Source organism: Urocitellus parryii, chromosome 14 (assembly GCF_045843805.1).
Source record: "Urocitellus parryii isolate mUroPar1 chromosome 14, mUroPar1.hap1, whole genome shotgun sequence".
Lineage (NCBI taxonomy): Eukaryota > Metazoa > Chordata > Mammalia > Rodentia > Sciuridae > Urocitellus > Urocitellus parryii.
The window spans coordinates 28,353,127-28,379,034 of NC_135544.1; the positions used below are offsets into that span (position 1 = coordinate 28,353,127).

At 34.0% G+C, this 25,908-nt stretch overlaps 1 protein-coding gene across 1 annotated transcript in view; it reads right to left on the reverse strand.

Moving 5' to 3' along the window:
- Nucleotides 1-25,908, reverse strand: part of Snx25 (sorting nexin 25) — a 115,643-nt gene that overhangs the window by 61,641 nt on the left and 28,094 nt on the right. Inside the window, exons 2-5 of the mRNA XM_026389463.2 lie at nucleotides 24,476-24,560; nucleotides 15,105-15,321; nucleotides 9,811-9,983; nucleotides 8,559-8,745 (exon numbers count right to left, since the gene is read on the reverse strand). Coding sequence (XP_026245248.1) covers nucleotides 8,559-8,745; nucleotides 9,811-9,983; nucleotides 15,105-15,321; nucleotides 24,476-24,497 — 599 coding nt within the window. The 5' untranslated portion in view covers nucleotides 24,498-24,560. The remainder of the gene's footprint in view (nucleotides 1-8,558; nucleotides 8,746-9,810; nucleotides 9,984-15,104; nucleotides 15,322-24,475; nucleotides 24,561-25,908) is intronic.

Consider the following 25,908-nt stretch of genomic DNA (forward strand, 5'->3'; position numbering starts at 1 on the left):
GCAATCCTTGGTGAAAAGGATTAGCTAATCCTGAGACTGGTTTAGAAAGTGCACTGCTTACATATACAAACCGCATTCTCAATTACCTATCAGTAATAAGTGTCATTTTGGTCTACTTGCCTTATTCCTTGGCTCTAACATGGTTCAGACCTCAGAAGGAGAGAGGGGCATTGTTATTTAATAGACTTCCACAAACCCCCAAACTTAATATTGCACTCCAATCAGCTACTGGCAATTGATCAGTGTTCATAATGAAATTAAATCTATTTGTGCTGGATATTTGCAGCAGATGCACTGGCACACACCTGTAATCCCAGTGGCTTAGAAGGCTGAAACAGGAGGTCACAAGTTCAAGGCCAGCCTCAGCAACTTAGCAAGGTTCTAAGCAACTTAGTGAGATCCTGCCTCAAAATAAACAATAAAAATGGCTGAATATGTAGCTCAGTGGTAAATTACCCTTGGGTTAAATCCCTAGTACCCATCCCCTAATAAAGAAATGTGTTTGCAATCCTTGATCTAAAGACTGTATAACAAGAACAGTAGTGGGGTAATAATTGGGAATGTGCCAGATCTTACACTAAGTGCTTTATATAAACTGACTCCATGGTCTGAAAGCAGATAGAACTAGTCAAATCATACTCAAATCATAAACTTCTTTAACATCAAAATTACCCTCTTTTATCAAATTTTATATTATTGTCAAAATTCAATTATCTTTCCTCTGATAAGTGAAAATACCGAGTGTCTTCCAATATGTTTAACTCCCACCTCTGTACCCTTTACTATTTCTCAGACACCAAGAGAAGCAAATTTTTCTGAAAAAAATCAAAGTACTTCTTTTATTGGGGGTGGGGAGTGGCAATGGGGACTGACCCTACTAGGGTGCTCTACCACTGAGCAACATCCCGAGCCCTTTCTATTTTTTCACAGTCTTGCTAAATTGCCTTGTTAAATTGCTGAGGCTGGCCTTGAATTTGGCAATCCTCCTACCTACCTTCCCAAGTCACTGGGATTACAGGCATCACCATCACACCCAGTTTAAAGTACTTTTATTTCTCAGAAAATTGAAAGATCTTTTAGAACAATTTTCACAAGTGGTCTTGTGTTTTATTGCAATTTTAAAACTAAATTAATATTCATTCTTTTGATAAAAGTTTGCCAGGATTATGTTTTATACTTTAAGATTTTTCATCTCCTTGTCCACCCACACTAATCTCTTCCTTAGCAGTTGTTGTGTGCTTACTGATTTCTGACATGGTGCATTAGTTTGTCTTGAGATGTACTTGATTTCTTCTTTCATGTTCCTTTACAATGTAATCCTACTTTACTATTCATGATTCACAATACATTTTCAGAATCATTGTTCAAAACATCAAATGTTCAAACAATTTAAGTTCTTCATAAAAGCATGCAAATTTAAGAATGTTAATATATTATCTTCAAGTGCCTATGTACCTATGCCAATGTAGAGATTAAAAACCCATTTCCTTAATGTATGCTATGGTTTGGATATAAGGTAACTCCTCAAAAGCTCATGTGTTAGGCAATGAAGGAATTTTCACAGGTGAAATAAATGATTAGATTATGAGAATTGCCACATCTGTGGATTAACCATTTGATGGATTCATAATTGGAATGCACTAGTGGGTGGTAATGATAGGAAGTGGGGCATGGTTGAAGGAAGGAGGTCACTGGGGAGACATATCCTTGTGGACTATATCTTTTCCCTGGCTCTTCATACTCTTTTGTTTCTGTTTCCTTGACTGCCATGAGCTGAGCAGCTTTCTTCCACCACACTCTTCTTCCATGTTGTTCTGCCTTACCTCCAGACCCAGAATAATGAATTCAGCCAGCATGGACTGAGATCCCTGAAATCATGATCCCAAAATAAACTTTTCCTCCTCTTGGTTGTTTTGTTTTGGTTGGGTAGCAGGAGAGACTTAGAATTTAACCCAGAGGAAATCTACCACTGAGCTAAATCCCCATCCTTTTTTATTTTTTTATTTTGAGACAGGGTCTCACTAAATTGCTTAGGGCCCTGCTAAGTTGCAAAAGTTGGTCTCAAACTTGAAATCCTCTTATTTCAGCCTCTTGAGTCACTGGGATTGCCTCTTAGTTGTTCTTGTCAGGTATTATGGTCCCAGCAACAAAGAGCTGACTAATACAACGCTTAAAGAAAAAATATTTAGTAAAGTCCCCAAGTAACCCTTTCTATTGCTAATTATAATCTCTTAAATTAATTCATTCATTATGATCTCTTAATTTTCCTCTTGCCTTATTTTAGTGAAATAGAGCATTTATTTGCAATCTGTTCAACCTAAGCAAATGCCCAATCTATGAAGTTATATTTTTCCATGCTTATGTGGAAAACAGAGCTATTTTGTCTCACTAAACTATAAAGCATGTGGTATGGTAGCACAACCAGGTATTGCCTATCCCATTATCCTTTCTTCTCTCTTCCTACTAATTAGAATCGTCCCCTTTTAACTGGGCCTAAGACTGTCTTGAATAAGTTTATCAGTATATCTCATTCATTATAGCCAATAAAATATAAATGCAGAAATGTCATGTGGCGGCTTTGAGAAATTTCCTGGCAGCCAGTGCATGTTTCTTTACCACCTTCTTTCCTTGCCTTTGTCCTGTTCCTTGGAATCAGGATTTGATTAATGCCACTTTGGAGTTACCCCAGACCCTGAGGACTCTGAAAAATACCCTTCAGATGGCAGAGTAGGGGCTGGAGGGAATCTGGGTCCTTAAGTGGGATGGCATCCTGGACTGCCTACTCCACTATTCAGCCTTAAAAAAGAAGGAAATTATGCCACTGATGACAGCAGGGATGAATCTGGAGGACAATGTGCTAAAATAAAATGAGGCAGACAGAAGGACAAATACTACATGATCTCCCTGGTGGGTGGAATTTAGTATGTTTGAAAGAAGCATTTTGAGCTTTATAATCCTACTGTGAAAACACCTTATGCTGGCACAGAAAATCATAACAGCAGAGAGAAAAAATCAGACTTTTGGTGTGGGGGAAATGGGGAGATTCTAGTCAATTGTGTGAGGTAAATAAGTTCTGAAGATCTAATGCACAGCATGGTGACTGTAATTAAAAATACTGTTTGTACATTTAAAATGTGCTGAGAGTTACAATGGTGATTTTGTGAGTGATAGATGTTAATTAACTTGATTATGGTAATCATTTTATAATGGACATGTATACCAAACATCATATTGTATATCTTTAATATATACAAATTTTATTTGTCAAGTGTACCTCAATAAAGCTGGAAAGAGAAATCACTTACTTTGGATAAATCATCCTTATTTGAGGGGCAGTTCTGTATCTTTCAGCTGAATCTCATTCCAACTATGAAAAATATTCTAATTTATCCTGGAGTTAAACCAGTAACATTTAATCAAGGGCAACTTTTTGCCATGGAGGACATTTAGCAATGCCTAGAAACATTTCTGGTTGTTATAACTATAGGGATACTATAGGTATCCAGTGAGTAGAGGCCAGGGATGCTGCTAAACATTCTAAAATAAACAGAACAGAATTATCTAGCCCAAAGTGTCAATTTTACAAAGATTGAGAAACCTTCGGTGAAACATAATTCTCGGGAAGGTGAGTGATTAAAAAAAAGAAAAACCAAAAAAAGCCTTTGGTTCAGACTGAAGTGTAGAGAGACTGAAGGATCCTGTCTAATCAATATTATCCTCAACTCTTACCATATATCTCAAACTACTTTTCAAAGAATTACAATATATATGATATCTAGGCAAGACTTCAGTGGTAATGTGTGGAAGAATATTCCAATTAATACTTGTTGGGATTACTTTGGGGGCTTTGGTTCTTCTCTAGATCAGTCACATAAAATTCCTAGGGTGACACTTGGGTATCTATTTTTTCTCTGTGTGTGTGGGAACAATTTTCAGTGGAGTATGTCTTACAGATATGCTGAAAAATTACCAATGAGGGCACTGGATGCTTTCCTGGACCACAATCTGCCCACGACTTTACATAAAGTTCTATAAGGGCAGAACCTTTCATTTTCCCTTCTTGTATACTGACTCCACTTTATCTTCAATATAAGGGAATACTTAGCACTTTCTCTGGTATGATTCTAACTGTTGAGCTTCACTAATGGCTGCACCTTCATTCTAAGCTCGGGTTTGCCTTTCCGGACTGTGATATTACCCTATCACCCACACCAGCAGAAGGAAATCTATCCAGCTACCCATTAATATCCTGTGCCAAGATAGCATTCACATTTTTGGTTCCTGTGTTTTGGCAGTGTTCAACACTGCTCCTACTATAAAACCATGGAAAATTCAAAATATTGAACCAGTCTAGCTACCACATCTTCACTTCAACTTCCTGGATACTAAAAAAGAAAAGGAAAAAGGACAGTGGAATATTTAACTGTAATTTTATTAACGTCTAGGTGACTCTATGATCAGGATTAAAAACAACTCATTTAGTGTATTTGAAGGAAGCATTTCTAGCTGTATAATCCTACTATGAAAGCATCTCATGCTGACACAGAAAATTACTAAACTATCCCAGAACTATAATTATCACCTTCATGGTTCTTTATTTTATTTTGTCTTCAATGCATTCCATCCTAGCAGAGTGGAATGACTATTTCCTTTAGAAAACATGCATCTGTCTCCCAAATATGTGGGAAATAAAAGTGGATGATTTCATTAACTGCTTAGTCTAAATAAAACATACTCCCTGCCTGAGGCAGCTTATTCCAAAATTTTATTGACAGCAATTTGAAAATAGTGACCTAAAATGCTAATAAAGTCAGACAGCAGAGTACTCTAAGCCAGAAAAACAACAGGGTATTCAGACTATGACTGAAGAAAGCAATGTTATTAATGCTGGGAGGCTGATAAGTCTCAGTAAGGTAGACTTAAGACAAGAATATAATAAAAAGCATTACTATCAATTTATGTAACATCATCTACATTTTGGAGCAAAAAGATCAATCTCTATAATTACAGTCATTCCTGGTAGCCTTTCTACTTAGCTGTGCCTGAAATAGAGAACAGAGGTTAACCCTCAGGTCTATTCCTAAGATGCAAGGAATAAAGACAAATGCCCCATGGATAAAAGATATCCCAGTGCCCTATAAAATAGAACTGCCTGGAATTCTACTATATTGCAAAGCCCAAGAAGCTGTATCACAAACATAGGTCCAGAGGAAGACTCTACGGAGTATTTACAAAACTATTCAGAAAGTAACTCTGGAGGTATATATCTATTATTGAGAAAAATGCATTCCATGGTATTTTCTCCCAAGGTTCTTTGCCAAGCTTGTTTCAGGGGCTATAAATTCTTCAGAGTACCATAATCCCATATCTGAGATGCATATCACACTTTCAAGGAAAGTTCTCTTTCAACCCCTTATTACTAGAGAAGTTTCTAGAGGAAGTCATGAACACATACCCCAAGACTTACATGAGGAACTGAAAACTTATAAAGGTTTAGAAGTCAGCAATATTGCCATTTAAACTGGACTAAGTCATCATACCTACTTAATTAGACCTGCAAATGTATTTTTCTTCTAATAGAATGACGTTCTTGATTATCTAATCATCAAAATACTTCTAGCTGCTCTCTCCACTGACTTAGTAAACTCTGCTAGAAATGCAAACTCAAAGAGTATGATGGAAGACACAAAAGAGAACATACATAGATCAGTAACAACGCATAAGAGGAATATCCCTTCCTGGTGTCTGTATTCCATCTCTTCTTGGTGACAGGCACACTGGGGTAGGTAGTAGTAGGAACAGGTTAGAATCCACAACATTTTATTTTACTTTCATTTACCAAGAGTCATTGGGAATGCTACTGAAATGCTCCTGAAGATGCTCAGTGGTCACTCAAAAGGCATTCTTTAAAGTGTAAGCAAGACAAATTGTCTGTTAACTGATAAATGGATAAAGAAAATGTGATATATTCATCCAATGACATATATTATTCAGCCAAAAAAAGGAATGAGTACTGATACATTCTGTAGTATGGATGAACCTTAAAAACATACTGAGTGAAAGAAGCCAGACACCAAAGGCCACACATTGCATGATTCCATTTATATAAAATATCCAGAATAGGCAAATTCAAAAAGCAGATTAGAGATTGCCAAGGGCTTTGGGGGGTGGGATAGAAAGTGACTGCTAATGGGCATAGAAATTTCTTTTGAGAGTGATGAAAATATTTTGGAATTATACAGTGATATTAGTTGTGCAATTTTTGAACCCACTACAAACTACTGAAGTATACACTTTTAAATGGTGAACTTAATTATCTGTGAATTATATCTCAATTTTTGAAACAAGCATTTCTACTGTCCCTTAGTTGTCTCAAGACTGAACAAAGGGCCTGGTTCTTAGAACTCCCTTTATGCTGTTCCACAATGTTGCCTTATTTATGAAGTGAAAAGGAAGATTGAAATGCTAACATCATTTTCATTTCATCACATTTCAGATGGGAAAGAGAAAATGTAAGATCTGGTATAATTTTTGGTCGCCCAGTTAAGGCATGATTTTCCTATTGTATCCAAATCAAGTTATTCAATGATCCTGGGGCAGCAGATACCAATTTATCATTTAAAGGGCCAACTCTTACTGAGAGACCTCTTTATTGCCAAATGTTGAACTGCAGTATCAAATAGTTCTAAGCTTCTGGTTAGTATATTTTGAAGAAGAGGGACTATTAATTCTTATCAAGATTCATTCATCTTCTCACATAGAAATTGTACTCAAATACAAAATGACAGATGGTGCTGGAGAACCAACAGTTGAACATTCAAAAATGTCTTTTATACATTTTTGTTAGTATCACTATTTCACCATGTGAACAGGACATATAAAATATATGTTTGACATATAAAATATGATATTAATTCATAAGTTTGGAAGAACAATGAATACTTACTCACTTAATCTGCCACCATTGACTTTAAATTATCTTAAACTTACTTGGTGTTACCAAATGGTCCATGTTTGACTTTACTGTGGATCATTTACCAGGGAAAAAATGCTTAGGAATTCAGTGCACCCACAATTTATGAACATGAGGTATCTGCTTCTAAACAATGTCTTAGAGTGGTCAGCATATGCTACTTTGGTCAAACCATACACATATTGAATGATTCCAATTTATATGAAATGTCCAAAATAGGCAAATTCATCAAAACAGAAAGTAGATTGCCATGGGCTGTTGGTTGGGGGTGCGGTGCAGAAAGTGACTGCTAGGACGTGGGCATAAATGCAACAGGTGGGTAAATATTGGAGCACAGGTCTGAATGGCATCCTCAGAACCAGAGCTTGGAGTGCATGACCAAGAGCATGTTATTGTGGGCTCTTTTTAAAAAAAGGAATCAAAGGAAGCCATGATAAGGAAGACCTTTGGGTAGGTATAATCTACAAGCCCCAGATGACAAATGTGTGTCTCACTTCTCAAAATGAAATTTCTGGATTAATATACAAATAATCACAAATCTATAATAAATAATTACCATTTAGCACATTTCATTTAAGACTATTTGTAGAAGGAGAAGGATAAATAAAATATCCAGATATTATAGTCCAAAAGAATTAATCACTTTTAAAGAAAATCATGTCATTAAACTCATCATAACACATTTGTATGATCAAGATTAACATGATACACTCCATAAGAATACAATGCTATCTACAATGAGTCTTTTATGAAATTACTATTTCAACCAGTAAGTTAAATAGCATAAGTCACCTTATGTGAACCCCAGTTCAAAGGCAAATGTGGCCAATCTAAAAATCCTTGATAGTTCAAAGATTCAATTTTAGTCAATATTTTACTTTTACATCAGTGATTTACTGAAAGTACTAATGAAAATTAAAACTGACACTACAGAGTTTTCTTTCCTTTTCCTATGTAACAACATTTGTGAACAAACAGAAAGGTAAGCATAGAAAACAAGCCTAGCAAATCCACAGACTAGAAAATGCTATATAATTATACTGTGTGTGTGTGTGTGTGTGTGTGTGTATATATATATTATAGAAGAAAAAAAAACATGGTCACCCTGAAAATATCTTAGGGATACATGTTCCCCTATAAGAGACTTCTGATATTTTCTAATGTGATTTCTTAAAATAATTAGTCAAGAACCCCTTATCCCCAGAACTGAGTCTCTGCATTTCCCAGAAAAATGAAAACCAACAGTATTCTTTCAACATTGTAATTTAAAAACACATCATTTCCTTCAAATGCTTTTTGGGGGATAGCATCTGAGTGGCTAATAAGGGATTCCTAACAAGTGAAGAACTTTCAATCTATTACAACTTAATTATTGGAAAAACCTAATTCTAATTCCACTGTTAAGAAGAAGCTGGATAAATGTAATTGTCACTAAATGGTAAAATTTATGGACTTTAGTTACTTATTTCTGCTTATCTGACAAATATATACATATATATTATGTATATATAATACATATATACATGTATACCTACTTAGGAAATAACTAGTAGCTATTGTTGTGCTATAATTAAAGACCAAATACCTTAGCTGCTTCAAGAATTCTACATCAGAGTTGCCATTGATGAGCTTGATGAACTCTTCATAAGAGGGAGCATAGGTGTAGGCTCTCTTGTGATGTTCATTCATCTGTTCTCTGTACTCCAACTGGGCAAGCAGCATTTGGTTAATGTAATCTGGATTACTCAATAACTCCACTATTGGCTTCAAGACTATGGAAATGAGAAGAAAACATCATGGAAAAAGATATTCTTCTGAAGGAATTGTTTTCATATTACATAGTTGAAACTACATTCGGGAAAACATTTTTCAACAAGTCAAATGGAGGAAATTATAAACAGCTCAAATATATAAAAAGGCACATGCATGCAGGTATGTGTGCATATGTAAGCATGCATGTACATAAACACACACACACACACACACACTCAAAGTTGCTTATCCCTCTGGATAAGTTACCATATATATAGATACAATCAAGTGGTCATTTTAATAAGTGAGTGAAATGTAAATGAAAAGAAGTCATCGGAAACCCAAATCAATAACAATGATATTAAAATTAAGTACTGTTTCTTTTTCTTATATTTCTTTTATAAGGCTCATTAATTTTTGTTTTGACCAGTTTAGTCTGCCAAAAGATGAAAATCTTCTACTAACTGGTCAAAGCAGACTTCATGGAGGAAGTTGTTAGAAAAAATCAATAACACTATTATAAATCCATCCCACTTACTGTAGATTAAAAAGTTCCCCTTTTCTCTGTGTTTGGCTGTACCAGTTAATGGGCATACCTGGCTATTCCTGACATAAATGAGATATACAATCAGTGCTTCTCTCCTTATTTGTTTGAGATTCTGAGACAGGGAAAGGTTCTTTTATGTCATATTGTGGCACAGTATCATTTTTAGTTATCCCAAATTCACAGACTATGTGTAGGCAATATCAATTAATTTTATAACATTATTGGCCCAGAAAACTCAAAGGCTATCCCAAGTGAATGCTTTGCAGTGGAGAGCATAAGGACTGGTTTTCTTGTCAAAATAAACAGCAGAATGGACTGTGCATTTTGCAATATATATAATATAAAAAATTTATGTTTATCACGTAAGGCCAAATGTTTTCTCTGAATGACAATTAAGCTTGAAATTTCTAAAATACTACTTTATCATCCATATGTCCCACAGTAAATGAGGTTTGCACAAGTGTTAAAATGTAATCACAGTATATGGCACAATAATTTACAAACTTATCATAATTGTAAATTAATTTTATAAGTCTACCTTTCGTCGTGAGAATTTCTGCGAGCATTATACGTAAGCTGAGAGACTGGACATCCTTTGATGGGAGTAGACAGAACACCAGAACCCGAGAACATGTTTGTAAAAATCTTACTTCTTCATCTGAGTTCCTTAAGCATGCATGCAACACAAAAGGCCTTGGCTGTTCTTCATGTCTAAAAGAACAATTAAATGAAGAAAGTGAAAAGGAAGCAAAGAAATTCCAGAAACAATTCAGTTATAAACCATTAGATTAAGAAGCTTTTCAAATGAACAACACATTGATTATAACTCTGCCACCTCCTTGACAATACCAATAATCAATAATTTCATTAATCTGAGACTAATCTAGAAAATCTGGGCTGTGATAAATGCAAATGTATAGCCTTCTGGAATTTCAAAATAAATGATAACTACCTGAAATACCATCAAAGTTTATAGGTAACTCCTATATCATAGCAACAATCCAAACAGGTGTGAGTATTTCTTTAATTACATTATTTTAAAATCTTCTAGATTTCTTCTTAAATGTGATCTTCAGCTTCATTTTTCAAAATTAAAAAAACAAATGATGACACATAAATAGGGTTACTAGGCAGTTTTCTTGCCTGGAAGATCATAAGATAAAAAAAAATCTGCAGGTGTTTCTAAGTGAAGAAAAGGTCCATAATTTGATGCTATTAAATATGATGGAAAATTGCTTTCTGTGAGATTTCCAAATACTTTCTAACCTTGGCTGTGGATTTCCTGACAGCACTGACCCCATCTCCGGACCATTAATCTGGAGAATTTTCGTAGAAAGAACTTTCTATGCTTTTTTTTCATAGTAACTTGACAGCAACTGGAATGCTACTTTTTAAAAATATTTTTAGTTGTTGATCTACCTTTATTTGTTTTATTTAACTTATTTATATGTGGTGCTGAGGATCAAACCCAGAGCCTCATGCATGCTAGGCAAGAGCTCTACTACTGAGCCACAACCCCAGCCCTGAAATGCTAATTTTTCTAGTATCTTCTAAATAAGGGACAAAGTGTAAAAGATTATAGTGACTTATAGTGGCTAATACTGAGAGAGAAAAAACCCTATACAGCGGGAGAGAATCAAACAAATATGAAAGTGCATGTTGGTGGCTTTATGACCAACATCTCTTGGGACAGTAACTGTGATTTCATTTTGCACTAGAGACTGGAGACATATTTCTAGAGTTTGTATGCTAAAAAAAAAAAAAGAATGATTTTCTCTCTGTCTTCTACAATAATCAAGAGGAATTCTACCCTAATGTGCAAAGCCAACAATACAAAAAGAAATTCTAGGAGTGAGCCTTTATGTTTACACTAATGTATGCTGACTTTTTTTTAAAATGGCAGTTTCAATTATTTTAAACTCTAGTTATGCTGCCAGCTAGACCTGATATTTCAATATAGGAAGACTAAGAGGCTACTCCTTTGTCATATCAAACACTTTTTAAAGGTAATTCTTTGCTTTGAAACCTATATTTGAATATTAATTCATATAGGTTGGCCAAAAGAAAATACACTTTTATAAGAAAAGCTTATTTAAATATAATATCAAAATCCCTCTCAAAGTGTATACCATTCCTTGTCCATATCAATCGAAGGCAGATAATAAAAGGGGATTGGTCCTCAGAAGGCCACAAATTCTACTCCCTCCTAAGGAGTTAGGAAAAATTTTTCTTGAGTCAGCCAAAGACCAGAAGACTGGTCAAGTAAGATTGATCTATGGAAAAATGTTCCTCAAAGATTTCCCTAGACTCTGTCTGCAAGCAGGATATTCCTGTGATGCTCTCTAGTAAGTGGACATGTAGCATAGCATTGGAAGCCAAGAAATGATCAGACATGGCTATGTGAGGGTAATGTCTAGAGTAGGAAATGTCTAGCCAACCTTCAGGTAGGTTGTAACATTGTTTTTTGCAGCTTCCTACCCCTACCAGTGTGAATCAATCATGTGTTTACTGCAGGTCCTGCTACTTATTTCTGGGTTCTCATTCTCGAGTAGGCAAAAGCACATTAACCTTTTGTAAGTTTCATATGTACAATATTGCTTAATCCTCACTTATACATTAAGAAATATTTCATCACCACCATTTTATGGGTGAGAAAACTAAGATCCAAAGGTTAAGAGATTAAAGTCACAGAGGTGACGAATGGTAGAAATTAGTTCTGTTCTTTCAAATTAACTCTTTATACCACAAAGATGGCTAAGGGTAAAGGGGGAAAAAGCATCAATGATAAAGAAGAAAAATATATGAAAAACATTTATATATAAAAACACTTTTCCTCAAACAACATGCCAGTACTTGACCTGTAAAGAGAACACATACTGTAAGGAGAACATGAAATTAAAGATGCTACTGAATTAATGGTATAAATGCAATCATTTTTAGATTTTCCTGAAATTTGCTGAAACATGACAGATGGGATCAAGGAAAAGGAAGCAGAGGCAACACTTAAATGTGATCTGGATTGGCCTAAAGCAGCCAATAGAATAACAGCCTGAAATAAACACAGACTGACCAGAAAGCAGCCTTCATACAATTCCCTCACAGTCAAACTGAGGATGTGTTGCTTTATTAATGTAATTTATTATTCTTTTGTCTGATAGTGGACAACTTGATTAGGTGTTCCAGAGGCTACCAAAGTTATTTTGTAGCCAATAGAGATATGCAGACCAGTGAAGATTTCTATTGGAGCTGTTTACCTGGGACAGCTAGATACAGCTATAATCATCAATCCTAGAATCATTGTCTGCCAATCTCACTGTGTGGTTTGTATAAGATGATAAACAGATAATATTAGTTCTCTAGAACACAATTATTTATATACAAAACATCAGTGACCTACTGGCACTTTTGCTACTACCCATAACTCTAAGAATAGTGATACAGTTTTTTCTTTTGTTCTTTACTCTTTATTTCTTATCATCAATTAGAGCTTCTAGGAATATCCTAGAAAATCTCCCCTTCACATAAGAGAACTTTTATGAGGCCCAAAGACACAGAGCTTTTAATCTGGAATTAGTTCTTTGATGCTGTTCCTATAACTATCTTTATATTATCTTCAAAAACAGTAATTTCAGAAGTTGGTAAATATCTCAATGAAAAATATATTCTCATGTTGAAACTAGATAATCATAAAAACAATAAATGTCTTGAAACACTTGCCCTAAACTCTATTGTTCTTCTAAGTGGCATAAACATTGATTTAAAGTACTGTCCTCTATTAGACTACAATTAATTACTTTCAAATGTGCTTCCACTGAATTCAAAGAAGTCTTTTATAACATCTGTCTGGCATAATTATGTAGTGGATACTATATAGCAGGTGCTCCAAAGATTGATGAACACTTCAAAAGGAGAGGTGGAAGCTACTGATATTCTAGGGGAATGACCCAAGAGTCCAATTTCTCTCATTTTCCTTATCAGTGAACACAACCCCCCTATTGAAAGTTATCTTCACTTACAAACACTGGTTTACAAGGGTGGTCCAGGGACTTCTACATGTCTCAAGAATCTTCAGTTCTAGGATATCAAAATTATATTCATAGGAATATAAAAATGCCTTTTTATTTTTCACTCATATTCTCACAAGTGTACTGGAATTTTCCAGAGGCTGCATGATGTGCAATGACATCATCATTCTGATAACAAATGGAAAGTGTACGGTATCCTCTTGTACTTTAAAAAGTTCTTGGTTTTAATATCTAATGTGGTAAACATTAATAGATATGTTGAGTGGTGCTGGTAAATGTTTAACAACTGTTTCTCCATGGGAAAAAATTCTGATTTAAAACATCCCACTGTGTAAACAGTTGATTCCAAGGCAACAAAAGGACTTCACTGAACTCAGAGTCAGGAAGAGATGTGCACAATCAGCTCTTGCACGCCAGTAGTTGGCTCCAGCAGGCCATTAGATATGACCCACATAAATGAAAGCACTTTGAGGTTCTCAATAGCTTTTAAGATTGTTGAAAAATCCTGAGGCCAAAAAATCTGAGAGCCATTGCTCTACAGTAATGTTTTTCAAACCACAGGTCGTGATCAAGAAGTAACACAATAAAACTGAATTGATCTCAAACAGCATTTTAAAAAAGTGTCAAGAACAAATGACACCAAAGTTATCACTGGTAATAACAGCAACATTTCATAAAAGTGTGCCACAATTTAAAATGTATTTCTCACTATGCATTATGATTAAAGTTTGTAAAACATGGGGGCAGCAAGCTGAAAAAGAGTAGGCATGTAATTCCTCTGGAATTTGAACATAAAGACCTGCTGCACAACCCACATTTAGCAACCAGGTCCTACTACAAGGACAACATCACAGGACAGAACAGGAACTGGTTCTGATAAAGTCAAACAACAGAGCTTCTGAGAAGAAAATGTGAATTACCACCTGCCCAATAAGGATGCTGATGCTGACTCATCTCCTTGTATATTTTCAATATTTTATCTCTTCCCTGAAAGTAAGACTAGGCCATATTAACTATAGGTAATTCCATTCCTACTGCAAACAAGTCCACACCCAAGCAAGCACAAGGCTATTTGCTTCATATTTATAAGCAAGTTAGAAGTGCTATAATGCATTATCCTTGCACTTATTCAAGCATAAGATATAAATTTAAGTAAGATATAAATTTAAGATCCTATCAGCAAACCTGAATTTGTTATTTGCACAGAAATGGTCTTGTTGAAGTCTTCTTTCATGGGCAGGTTCTCACCTTCTCATCTAATAGGTACAGATAGATCTTTTCAACGTAATAGCACAAGAGGCTAACAAACCTATATATTAGCTATTTTCATAATGAAACAAATTATCTAATTAGAGACTGCAGCTCCAAATTTAAGTTCCTTTAAATGTCAGTTTTCAGGATATTATGCTGCAATTCAGCTGTTAACATAGGAGTCACAAAAATAAAATGAACAATATTCACATTTTTCCAAAATTTATAAACTCATTGACACTGATCACATTTTAAAATAGTTAAAATTTTCTATGCTTAGATATTTATAATACCATAAGTAAGTTCATCATGATACTGGTTCAGTGAAATTTATTTCACTATTTAAGTTATTTACAAAATTAAATACACCTATTAGAAAATTATCCCCCAAATCTACTCTATCAGAACACTATAATTATTCCCCCTCAAAACATCTGCTTTTTCAACTCAAGTGCCAGCAAGAGGTAGAATATTCTATAGTATGGCTTGACTTTATTATTCAAGAAAAATCTTTTTGATGTGGAAAAGGGGAGTGGGTTCTCATGTTATCAGTTACCTGGTATTAGCAGCTTTCAGGTCACAGAAATGAGTGAGTAAAGTTCTTACAACATCATTGCAGACAACTTTAACCACATCCACGTGACTCAATCTGTGTCGCAGCTGTCTGGCAATTTCCCAAAAGTCTTCCAAAAGCAGATTGTAAAGCTGCCCCTCATCTCTGCTGAGATTTCCATACCAGGAGAGAATGTAATCTCTGTAACTGTAGTCAAACACTACCCAGGAATAAACAAAGCAGTAAGGAAAACTTAGATGAAAGAAGCAAAAGCAATAAAGCATTTCTACTGCAAATTGGCTACCCATTTTTAATACTGTTTAAAAAGTAAAGAGAAAACAGAAGTCAAGAGAAGACAGATATTTTAAAATGAAAGACTCTAACTGGTATGTTGTACATACTTATAACATATCTAGACTTTCTAACATAATCTAATCTTAAAATATTTGATCTTGGTTCCACACTACTTAAAATTTATATAACAATCAAAGAAAGAAAGAACAAAAAGCATCTTAACACAGTGACAACACATTTTTCCCCCCAGCTTTTGGTATTGCCCCAAACTTCTCTCTCTTCATATAGCCAAAATTGTGGTCTTTCTAATAAAGCCTGGGCCTTCACCACAGGATGAAAAACACTTCTTCCAAATTTATTCCATTCTACAATGCTTTTCCTCAGTACCTAGTGATAGTGGCTGCTCGCATTATTTGGTCTTCCTATATCCTTAGAATTCTTTTTACTTTTAATAGTTAATATTAAACTATTTTAATGTTAATAATTAATATTATTAATAGTTAATTCCATGTTATAAGGTAATGATTCTTTATATTTAACCTTCCCTGCTCAGTTACAGTATGGCTTGTCTCCTAATACCTCAACAAACGTAGAATGAATCCCATATATGAGTGCCAGATTTCATATTAGGTTCAGCAAGTGTGGCATGTCACCTTCATTGGAAGATATTTAATTTTCTTAATTCTGAATCAATCCTATGCCTCAAAATTAGAGAGCCCTGGCTCTAGAATAGTGTCAGCTAATACAAACATGAGACCCATGTATGTAATTTTAACTTTTCTAGTAACCACATTAGAAAATTTAAAAGGTAGCATTCATTTTAATAAAATTTCATTTCACACAATATATTCAAAATATTATTCCGATAGGTAATATTTAAAAATAAATATCTAAAAATGAAATATTTTTCATGCTTAGATTTGTAATCTGGTGTATACTTTACACTTTCAGTAATTTCAAATTGGACTGGCCACACTTTTGGTGTTCAACAGCCACATATATGTGTAGTTACTATGCTGTTATATATATATATATATATATATATATATATATATATATATATATATATATGTAGTTACTATGCTGGATAGTATATCTATAATCCATAGGGGAGAAAAAAGTCAATGTGACCTTTGCAAGAAACTATTTTTTTTTCAATATTTTTAGTTGCAGATGGACACAATACCTTTATTTGACAGATTTATTTTTATGTGGTGCTAAGGATCAAACCTAGGGCTTCCAAATGCTAGGCAGGCACTCTACCACTGAGCCCCAGCCCCAACTCCAAGAAACTATGTCTTTTGAAAAATAAAATGCTACCAGTCTCAAGTTATGACACCTCCAAGTGCCCAAAGGGAGAAACTAACATTTGGTTACACAATCTTAACCCAGGTTCAAGAAAACGAGGATAATTTTTTTTAAATCACTTATTTCTCAATTTATTTTTCATTTTCAAATACTTCTTGATTTGGCTTAATTTCAGATGAAACTATGTATTATTGAAAGTGATGAATTTATCCTCCTGCTTTTCTTTGCTTGTCTTGTACAGCATTTCATCCCCAGAAATCCTTAGGAACAAAACATAACTTGTGATTTATTTTACACCTGTATACAAAGGACTAATCGGAAATTCTCAAATAAGTTTTGAGTCTAGTATTTGATAGTCATGTTATTTCTCTTGGCCACTATATTTTTACCAATTGAGAGACTTAAAAATAATAAATTTACGTCAGTTTTTTAGAGGGACAGAGTGAAAGGGAACATCGTGAGTCATATTTCTTAGAAAACTAAAAGGTGACTAGAACCTTGAGTTCAGGATCAGTATTCACCCAATATGATGCCCATAGGCCCAAGGAAACACTATTCTTGTTTTAATATTCTGGGATTTTTTTTCTTGAAACATCAACCATGAAAGTCAATCCAATGCTTTTCACATTTCCAAATTTCTTAATTCAGTTTTATAATACTTTACAAAAAAGTATCTTACATCTCATTCAAAATCATTATAGAGAATCAAGAATTTTGTTCACATGCATGGAGAAAGGTTTAAATTTATAGTGAATCCACAGCTTCAGTTATAGTAGGATAATTGTGCCTTCTGGCTGAGAACAATGACCTGCCAGAGTCAGAAAAAAAGATCTTGCCTTAATCTTTAACTGTTCTTTAAACAAATATTTATAGAAACCTTCCAGTTTGTAAGGTGGTATCAATACCCACATCATGAACCACTGAATATGAAAGAAAAGGCAAAATAAAAGCAAAACAAACAAACGATCTCCTAGCACTCTCAGTCCTTTTATGTTGACTTCCAGATATTACTTTGAATAAATGGCAGTTATGTTTTCTAGATTTTATAAAAAGTTGTCCTATCTCATTACTAATTGGACTATTCCATTAAGAAGAAAGCAGATACAGTTCCTGATCCAAATGTAAGAAATTATGGCAAAAAAACAGGAATGGGTCATTCCTATAATCTTATTTTTTGGCAACAAACAAATAGACTATGGTTCCTACACAGTAATTGTGTTTCATCCCTTTAGGAAACTTAGGCTCAAAGATATGAAATAACTTGATGAAGGCAGTGACAAGTTTCCTGTCAGTAAAACATCTTTCTACTCAGCACTCTGTAGTCCTACACCTAAGTAGAACAAAGTAAATTACATGAGTAAAAGATAAGAAAAATCTTAAATAGCATCCTTGTCCAATGAATATCCATCTTGTTTAAACCATATGTATATGGAAAAATATATGTATATGTGTGTGTGCACGTGCACGCAAAAGGCTCTACTTTATAAAGTTGTTCTAGAAGCCTCAAATAGGACAAATGGGTACAAGTCATGAGTAAGCTGCTTTTGCAGCTCAAAATAAGGAAGAACTGAATAAAAACACTGAAACTGTTCCAGAAGTGGCCATATTGGACGGTGACCATTCCATCATAAATTCTTAAGCTAGATACCTAGTAGACAAGGATGACATAGAAAAAACATGACATCCTAAAATGGTGGGCTGTATTCAATAACCTCCAAAGACTCTTTCTGTAAAGCCTCTATAGCTTTCTTCAGTCTCAGTGCCAACTAATAAGAGTACAAGTGCTACCTTTCCAACAAACCCTGCTCATTTGTTAATTTGCAACTTTCTCCCTTGCTTTTTTTTTTTTTAAACTGTAGGTTTTCATGCCGCAGAATTTTTGACTAGTAGTCAATGAATCTGCAGCCCAAAACATCTGGAAAATAGAAACATTTTTCCTTTTCATTATAATTTATTTTCAAATTATGACAGGAAATTAATAATAATGATGAGACAATATCTTTAAAATAAGATCATATTGAGGGTGCTTAAAGCCTATTGTGAAAGGCATATCACCTCTATAATGTCTCATTACATTTGTTAAGCACATTGCTTATGCTAATTAAGATAATTCTAAAATACTCCTCTGGTAACATTTTGGTTAAGAATGGATAAAAATTAATACTGGCCTAAATTTGTACTTAGTAATAGAGATACATTTTAACCATAGGTGCATCTTCTATTTCTAGCTGATTATCACTCTTCAGTCAAGTATCATGAATAAATATGTAACTCAAAAATAACAGTACAAAACAAAGCCATGAGTTCAAATACACATATCATATAATGATACAGACGCATTTACACAAGTACACATATGAACAGTGTATTCTAAGACATACCCTATAAGTCAATTCAAGGAGACAGAAGTTCATGATAAAATCATTTTATGGACTTTACTAAGAAATAAACATAAATACATGTATAATCACAATGAGAAGTAAAAGAGCACTTCTCACTGCTGGGCAAAGTCTTTATTTTAAAGACAAAGTAATAGCCAACAAAAATTCAGATGCTATTATCACTCCAATACATCTATTTTCTAAGATTACTGTCAAAGAAATAAGTAGTTAAAAGGGATATCCCTGGAGATTACAGAAAATAAAGTAACATGATTGAAACTTTAATTAGGTTAATCTGAAAAGATTTAAGGTAACAAAGTAAAACAAGCAATGATGAGACCAAGTTAAAAAGCTACTTAGTCTAGATAATGTGATATCAGGTAATCTCTAACTATAAGTTTTCCAAACAAGGAATGACTTAAGTGAAGTAAATAGTATAAAAGATAAAGCTCTAAGAGAGTCCTTTTTTTTTTTTCTCTCTCTCTCTCTCCCACTATTTCTTTCTTTTACCCTTATCTTTCCCCAGAGCAATTCAGAGATATGGTCTGCTCCGTCCATGAGGTTTCACCCCATAGAGCAGAAGCATTCACGGTCTGGTCTCTTGGAAAAAAGTAATAATCCTCCTTCAACCAGAAACTGGTTTAATGATAATGATAAAGACAACAATAATTCTTCTGCTCAAGTAGATAGTCCTTTAGGGTTGGTTGGTTGTGGTACTGGGGACTGAATCCAGTGATGCTCTACTACCTTTTTAAAATTATTATTATATTTTGAGAAAGGGTCTCACTCAACTGCCCAGGATGGCCTCAAAGTTGTGATCCTTCTGCCTCAGCCTCCCAAGTTGCTGGATTACAGGCCTGGGCCACCATGCCTGGCTTCCTTTATGATTTACACAAAGTATTAAAGTATTTTTGCTTTTGTTTTATTTTTAATGCTGGGGATCCAACCCAGAGTCTTGGGCATATCAGGTTTTGCTCTACCACTAAGCTCTACCTCCAGCCTCTAAACAGTTTTAAAATACAATGTAAAGTCATATTTGGGAAGATCTGGGGCTACTAGTTTATACTAATACTATTGACTGATCTATTTATTCAATAAAAAAGCTGTATATGCATTGCATACCACTGGGTTAATAAAAAAGTTCATGAACTGCATGAGTCAAGCCTTAAAGGGGTGTAAGAAGTCATTATCTTTCCGGTGCAAGCCCTACTTTTCTCTGTGTCACCATTTAATTCTCAGACAGCCTAACATCCTCTAGAATAGCCACAAGGGGAGTCTAGTAAAAAAGATTACTACATCAGGTTTGCCTTATCTAAGACTTATTTCAAAGAAACTAAAAGTTCTGTTACACATGGACAATGACCTTCCTATATCTTCTGCTATCATGATCATTTTCAAGTTGTGGCCCTTTGCATAACCTAGATAATTTACTAACAGGCATATTTACCACTAAAATTTTAAAAAAGAAAACAATTAATGGGCCAGGGATTTAGCACAGTGGCAGAGAGCTTGCCTAGCACATGTAAGGCCATAGGTTTGAACGCTAATACCACAAAAATGAACAGCAAAGCATTAAGAGTCAATCAAAAAAATAAAAATTTAAATTTCAAAAAGTCAATCAAAACTAACAGAAATATATTCACTCTTGAAGTATACATGTAACACTAATTTCAAAGTGAAGACAACCACAAGAAATAATAAAGTAATGATATGCTAAGACTTTTAGGCAGTGTCTTACAAGACAAAAGTCTAGGTCAGCATCCCCAATACTTTGAAAAGGATAAAATCTTAGAAAGAACTATATGTCCAATTCAATAATTTTCAATTTAGCCTGGTGTGTTGGTACACACCTATAATCCCAGTGACTTGGGAGGCTAAGGCAGGAGGATTACAAGTTTAAGACCTATGTCAGAAATGTGGTGAGATCCTCAGAAATTGAGACCCTTCTCAAAATTTAAAAAAATAGGGGTGGGGTTGTGGCTCAGTGGTAGAGTGCTTGCCTAGCATGTGTGAGGCACTGGGTTTGATTCTCACATATTCATAAGTAAATTAGGGGAAAAAAAGGGTCCATCAACAGCTAATAAAAATATTTTTAACAATTTTTAAAAACTAAAATAAAAGGGCTGGGGACGTAGCTCAGTGGTAAAAACACCTTGGGGTTCAATCACCAGAATGAAAATATATATATATATTTCAATTTAACATTTGGAAACTATACCAAGAAAATGGCAAGTACTCAATAATTATGGAATTAAATAACCTGGTCCACGTTTTTGAGATGATTCAGAGTAACCTAGAAAATTAGGCAACAGATCTAATAAAATTTAATAGTAAATCAAAAATAATTTTAGAAGTCCTTCTCCCAACCCCATCCTCTGTCTGCTTTACAGGAAATGTAATATATTTTTAAAAATATTTATTTTGTAATAAAAATAAAAAATATTTATTTTATTTATTCATTTTTATGTGGTACTGAGGATTGAACCCATGGCCTCATACATGCTAGGCCAGCGCTCTACCCATGAGCCACAACCCCAGCCCAGGTAATGTAATTCTAAGGAGAAACTTTTAAAGGTATTTGGTATAGAACAGTAACTGTTCTGACTTCTCAAATAGACATTCACACTATATCAGAACTTCTAAATATATAGTTTTTAGATTTTAAACTAGATAACAAAACAATAATAATATGCTCTGATCATCTTTCCCAAGTATCCCATTTAACTTCCAGCATTTGTAGAATAATTCTCATTGTTCTCATAAAGCCTAACTATATTATTTACTCTGTATTTTTGACTGTTACTTCTTTCTTCTTGTAATTCAATCTCTGGACTCAAGATAAACCCAAACTTAAACTGAGTACATCAGAAACACTTGAGTAACAAAAAAATCCACGTACACAATGTAAAACGTGTCTGTGCAGAAACACACGCACATATGTTTTATATTTTACTCAAGGCTCTTTGAACAAATCTGTTTTTAAATTATATATTCTAAAAGCAATAAAGTAAATATAAAAAGATAAAATGGTATAATATTATCATCTAGTTGAAATTAACCTTAGGATGAAATTTTTAAATAAATACTTCATGAGCAATTCAAATCAACTGCATTGAAATAGCCAAAGCCTGAACAAGTGTACAGTTACTTAAGTTTTGAAAACACACAGAGACTCTCAATTTTATCAACACTAAGTCTATTATAGCTAGCTAATAATATCCTGAATTCCAGTTAAATGTAAATTAAATACTCCAGATATGCAAATTACAATCACTAATGGAGGAATGGATGAACAAATGTGGTACATATATACAATGGAATATTATTCAGCCTTAAAAAGGAAAGAAACATTAAAACACAATCATTCCATTAACTTTTTTTTTTTAAATTAAGGATAAAGTTCCAGTTTCAGAGTTATTGGAATAGCTTATATCAGACTAACCTTCTTACAGTAAAATACAATTAGGAACTCTGGAAAAAACATCAAAGAATTATTTAAAGGCACTGGAGAGGAATCTACCCTTGAAAGAAGGGAATGGTACTGAATAAGATATGTTTCTGTACAAGTTTTGACAAACCCAGCCTGATTCCCTCTTAAGATCAGGAGCCACAAGTTATAAAACATTCATTTCTGTTTTCTTTAAAATAGTAGGATTTCTATTTGGCCTGGCCGTATTTTGATGTTTTAAACTTACCTGGAATGCCTGCCCTTGCCTTGAACTCACCCATGCCTGACTTTCCCTGACCAGATAGCAACCCTCTCTGAAACCTTAGTGGCACCTCATAAATTCTGGCTTTCCCTGGCCAGATAACAACCCTCTCTGAAACCCTAATGGTGCCTCATAAATTCTGATGTTGGGATCTAAATTAACTCCCTAAGTACTGAACCATTTAGACCATTAACCTACTACCTGCCTTTGTATTATGCTTATCAAAATCCTGTCATCTGTAAGTTCTCAAGATACCCCTCCACCACCACCTTTTTTGCAACTTTCTGTGCTATAAAGCTGGGCTCCTAGAGAGCTAGAGGACTGTCTTCTATTCCCACGGGTTTTGGGAGGGACAGTCCCAGCCAGTCAGAATTATAAGCTTGCTTTTATTTGATTTAAAATTGGAGTCGGTGGTCTTTTCTTTGAGTCATGGTTTAATGCTTTCCCCTAAAGGCAACCACATTGTTAGAGGCATAAGGTAGTCTGAACTCAGAATGATTGCATTTTATAATTGTTGTGGATTATTATTATTAAAGATACCAGAATCAGAATTATTATATCTTATCATTTAAGATACGGATAACAGAAAATAGGAGTTGCCAGTGAAGATGAAAATATAGGCAGGAAAAAAATAAAAAAAGGATGGAGATACAATAACTAGGTCCAAATCCTCAAACCCATTGCTAAGTCTGGCTACCCATGCAGGGCAGTGGAAAGCAAGGTCAGGAGGACTGAAGAGCCTAGCAGATAACTTCAACCACTGTCTCCCACTGAGACTCACAACTGACTGCTAGGACAAAAGGATTCACCTTGGACTAAAGACAAAACCCAAACGGACCCAGCCCCCCAAAAAATGTATGAAATCAACTGTCTCCAAGGTTACCAGTCAATAGCTAAACTGAATATTAAAAAAAAACCAACATTTTTCAGAGAAAGATAAAAGAATCTAGAGTGTTTAAAAAATAGCATTCACGTTGTTCAGCACAGGATCAAAAATAACAATACAGGAAACCCCCCAAAAGTGACATCCTCTCAATATAAGCTTTACTTATATGTTCTCTTCATTCTTATGTAAGACTAACTACTATCAATTAATTTGGTTAATGGTTTGCCCATGAGTGAGACTGAGTCTTTTTATCCCTAACATACCTTCAATAAGTTATATCTAGAAGAAAAAAGGATTTCCTGATCCCTATTTTAGGGAGCAAAGATCTGTGCTTTCTATGGCAGAAGAAGCTCCACTTGACTGGCTAACCTCCTGTGATCTGGAAATTCATACCCGATAAATAGTTAATCCATTTCATTCAAACAAAATATGAATGCATTTATTTAATCATCAAATATAAACTATGAAGAAAAATTCCTAATGCTATAGGAAAGGATAGATTAATTTGCTAGATTATTATTTTCCTTTTAAAACATAATGAATTGCTTTATGTAGTAATTATCCTTACATATTGAACATACTGAACAAAAGACTATTTTAAACATGTATCTTCAAGCAAGAAAAAAATAACTAAAATAAAAACCAAGCAAAGACTGAAAGGGTAATCATAAAAGAAACAGATGGCCCATACACATATGTAAAAATACACGACATTTTTATTAAAGAAATGCAAATTGGAGCGATGACATACCATCAGATTGCCATCAGATTGCCTTACCTTACCTTAATTCTTACCTTCTTTCAGAGCTTTATCCATATTATGAGAAATTACTACCCTTCTAGGCTGAACTGTCTCATTTGAGTTTCCACACACAGAACTCTGAAATATGAGGGGAAAAAAGATAAAGATTATTGAATGAATAAATTACATATAAAAATAAAATCAAAGGTGTGAAATTTCATACAAAAATCATTAAGATAAGTTTTGTTAGATTATAATGTTCTTCTGGAAAAGTAAATGCTGTAATTAGTTAAAATATTTTTGGAAAAAAAAAGAGTTAAGGAAGGATTTTCCTTATCAAATATCATAATAGTATGGTGATAATGTAGAAATAAACAAATCAACAGAATGATAAGAAACTACAAAAAAATATGCATCTATATATGGGAATTAATAACATAAGAAAATTTTGAAATTAATATAGAAAGGGATAAACACTATTCAATAAACAGTATTGGAATCATTTTATATTCATGGGGGGTAAAGGGTTATAGTCTCACCCTTTATATACAAATAACTCAAAACTAAATAAAGAGCTAGATACTTTCTTAAACTAAAAATTAAAATATGGCAAAAGCTATTTATAATCTTAGAATAAAGAAGGATTTTCTAAAATAAGGCATAAAATCCAAAAATTATGAAGGAAAATGAAGACAAATATGACTATTTAAAACAGAAAATTTCTATTTGACCAAAGATGCTAAAAACAATATATAAATGATGGACTAGGAGACAATATCTTCAACATATTGAACAAAGGATATTGTATACATATATCTTCAAGCAAAAAAAAAAATAACTAAAATGAAAACCAAGCAAAGACTGAAAGGGTAATCATAAAAGAAGCAAATGGCCTATACACATATGAAAAAATACATTTTTATTAGAGAAATGCAAATTGGAGTAATGACATACCATCAGATTGCCAAAAGTAGGGGAAAGATTCATGTTGATCAGGGTTTTGGGAAATGGTTGCTGCTTTCATATAAAGTTGGGAGGATGTATATTTCTAAAAGCTTTTAAGAGACAACTGAATCACAAATATTAGAATTTTAAGTGAAGTATCTTTTGTTTCAGCAATTCCATTCTTGGGAATCTAGCCAAAAAAATTACTTGCATACATGCAAAAAAGTCCATGTACAAAGAATTCCACTGCTATTGATTATAAGGGAAAAGAACTGGAAATAATCCAAGTATAAATCAATAGTCAAAGAGTAATAGTGCTTGGGGTATAGCTTAGTGGGGGAGCACTTGCCTAGCATGTATAGACCTTCAGTTTGATCCCTAACAGAACTGGGGGTAGGGGGAAGTTAAAGTATAGTACATGATTAAAAAGCATGCTTTAGGGAGGGAAAAAAATTATATATTTTGTCCATCCTGAGAAAATATTTGGAAGCACAAACACCAAACTATTAATAATGTTTTCTTGCTGGGCATGGGATGTCAC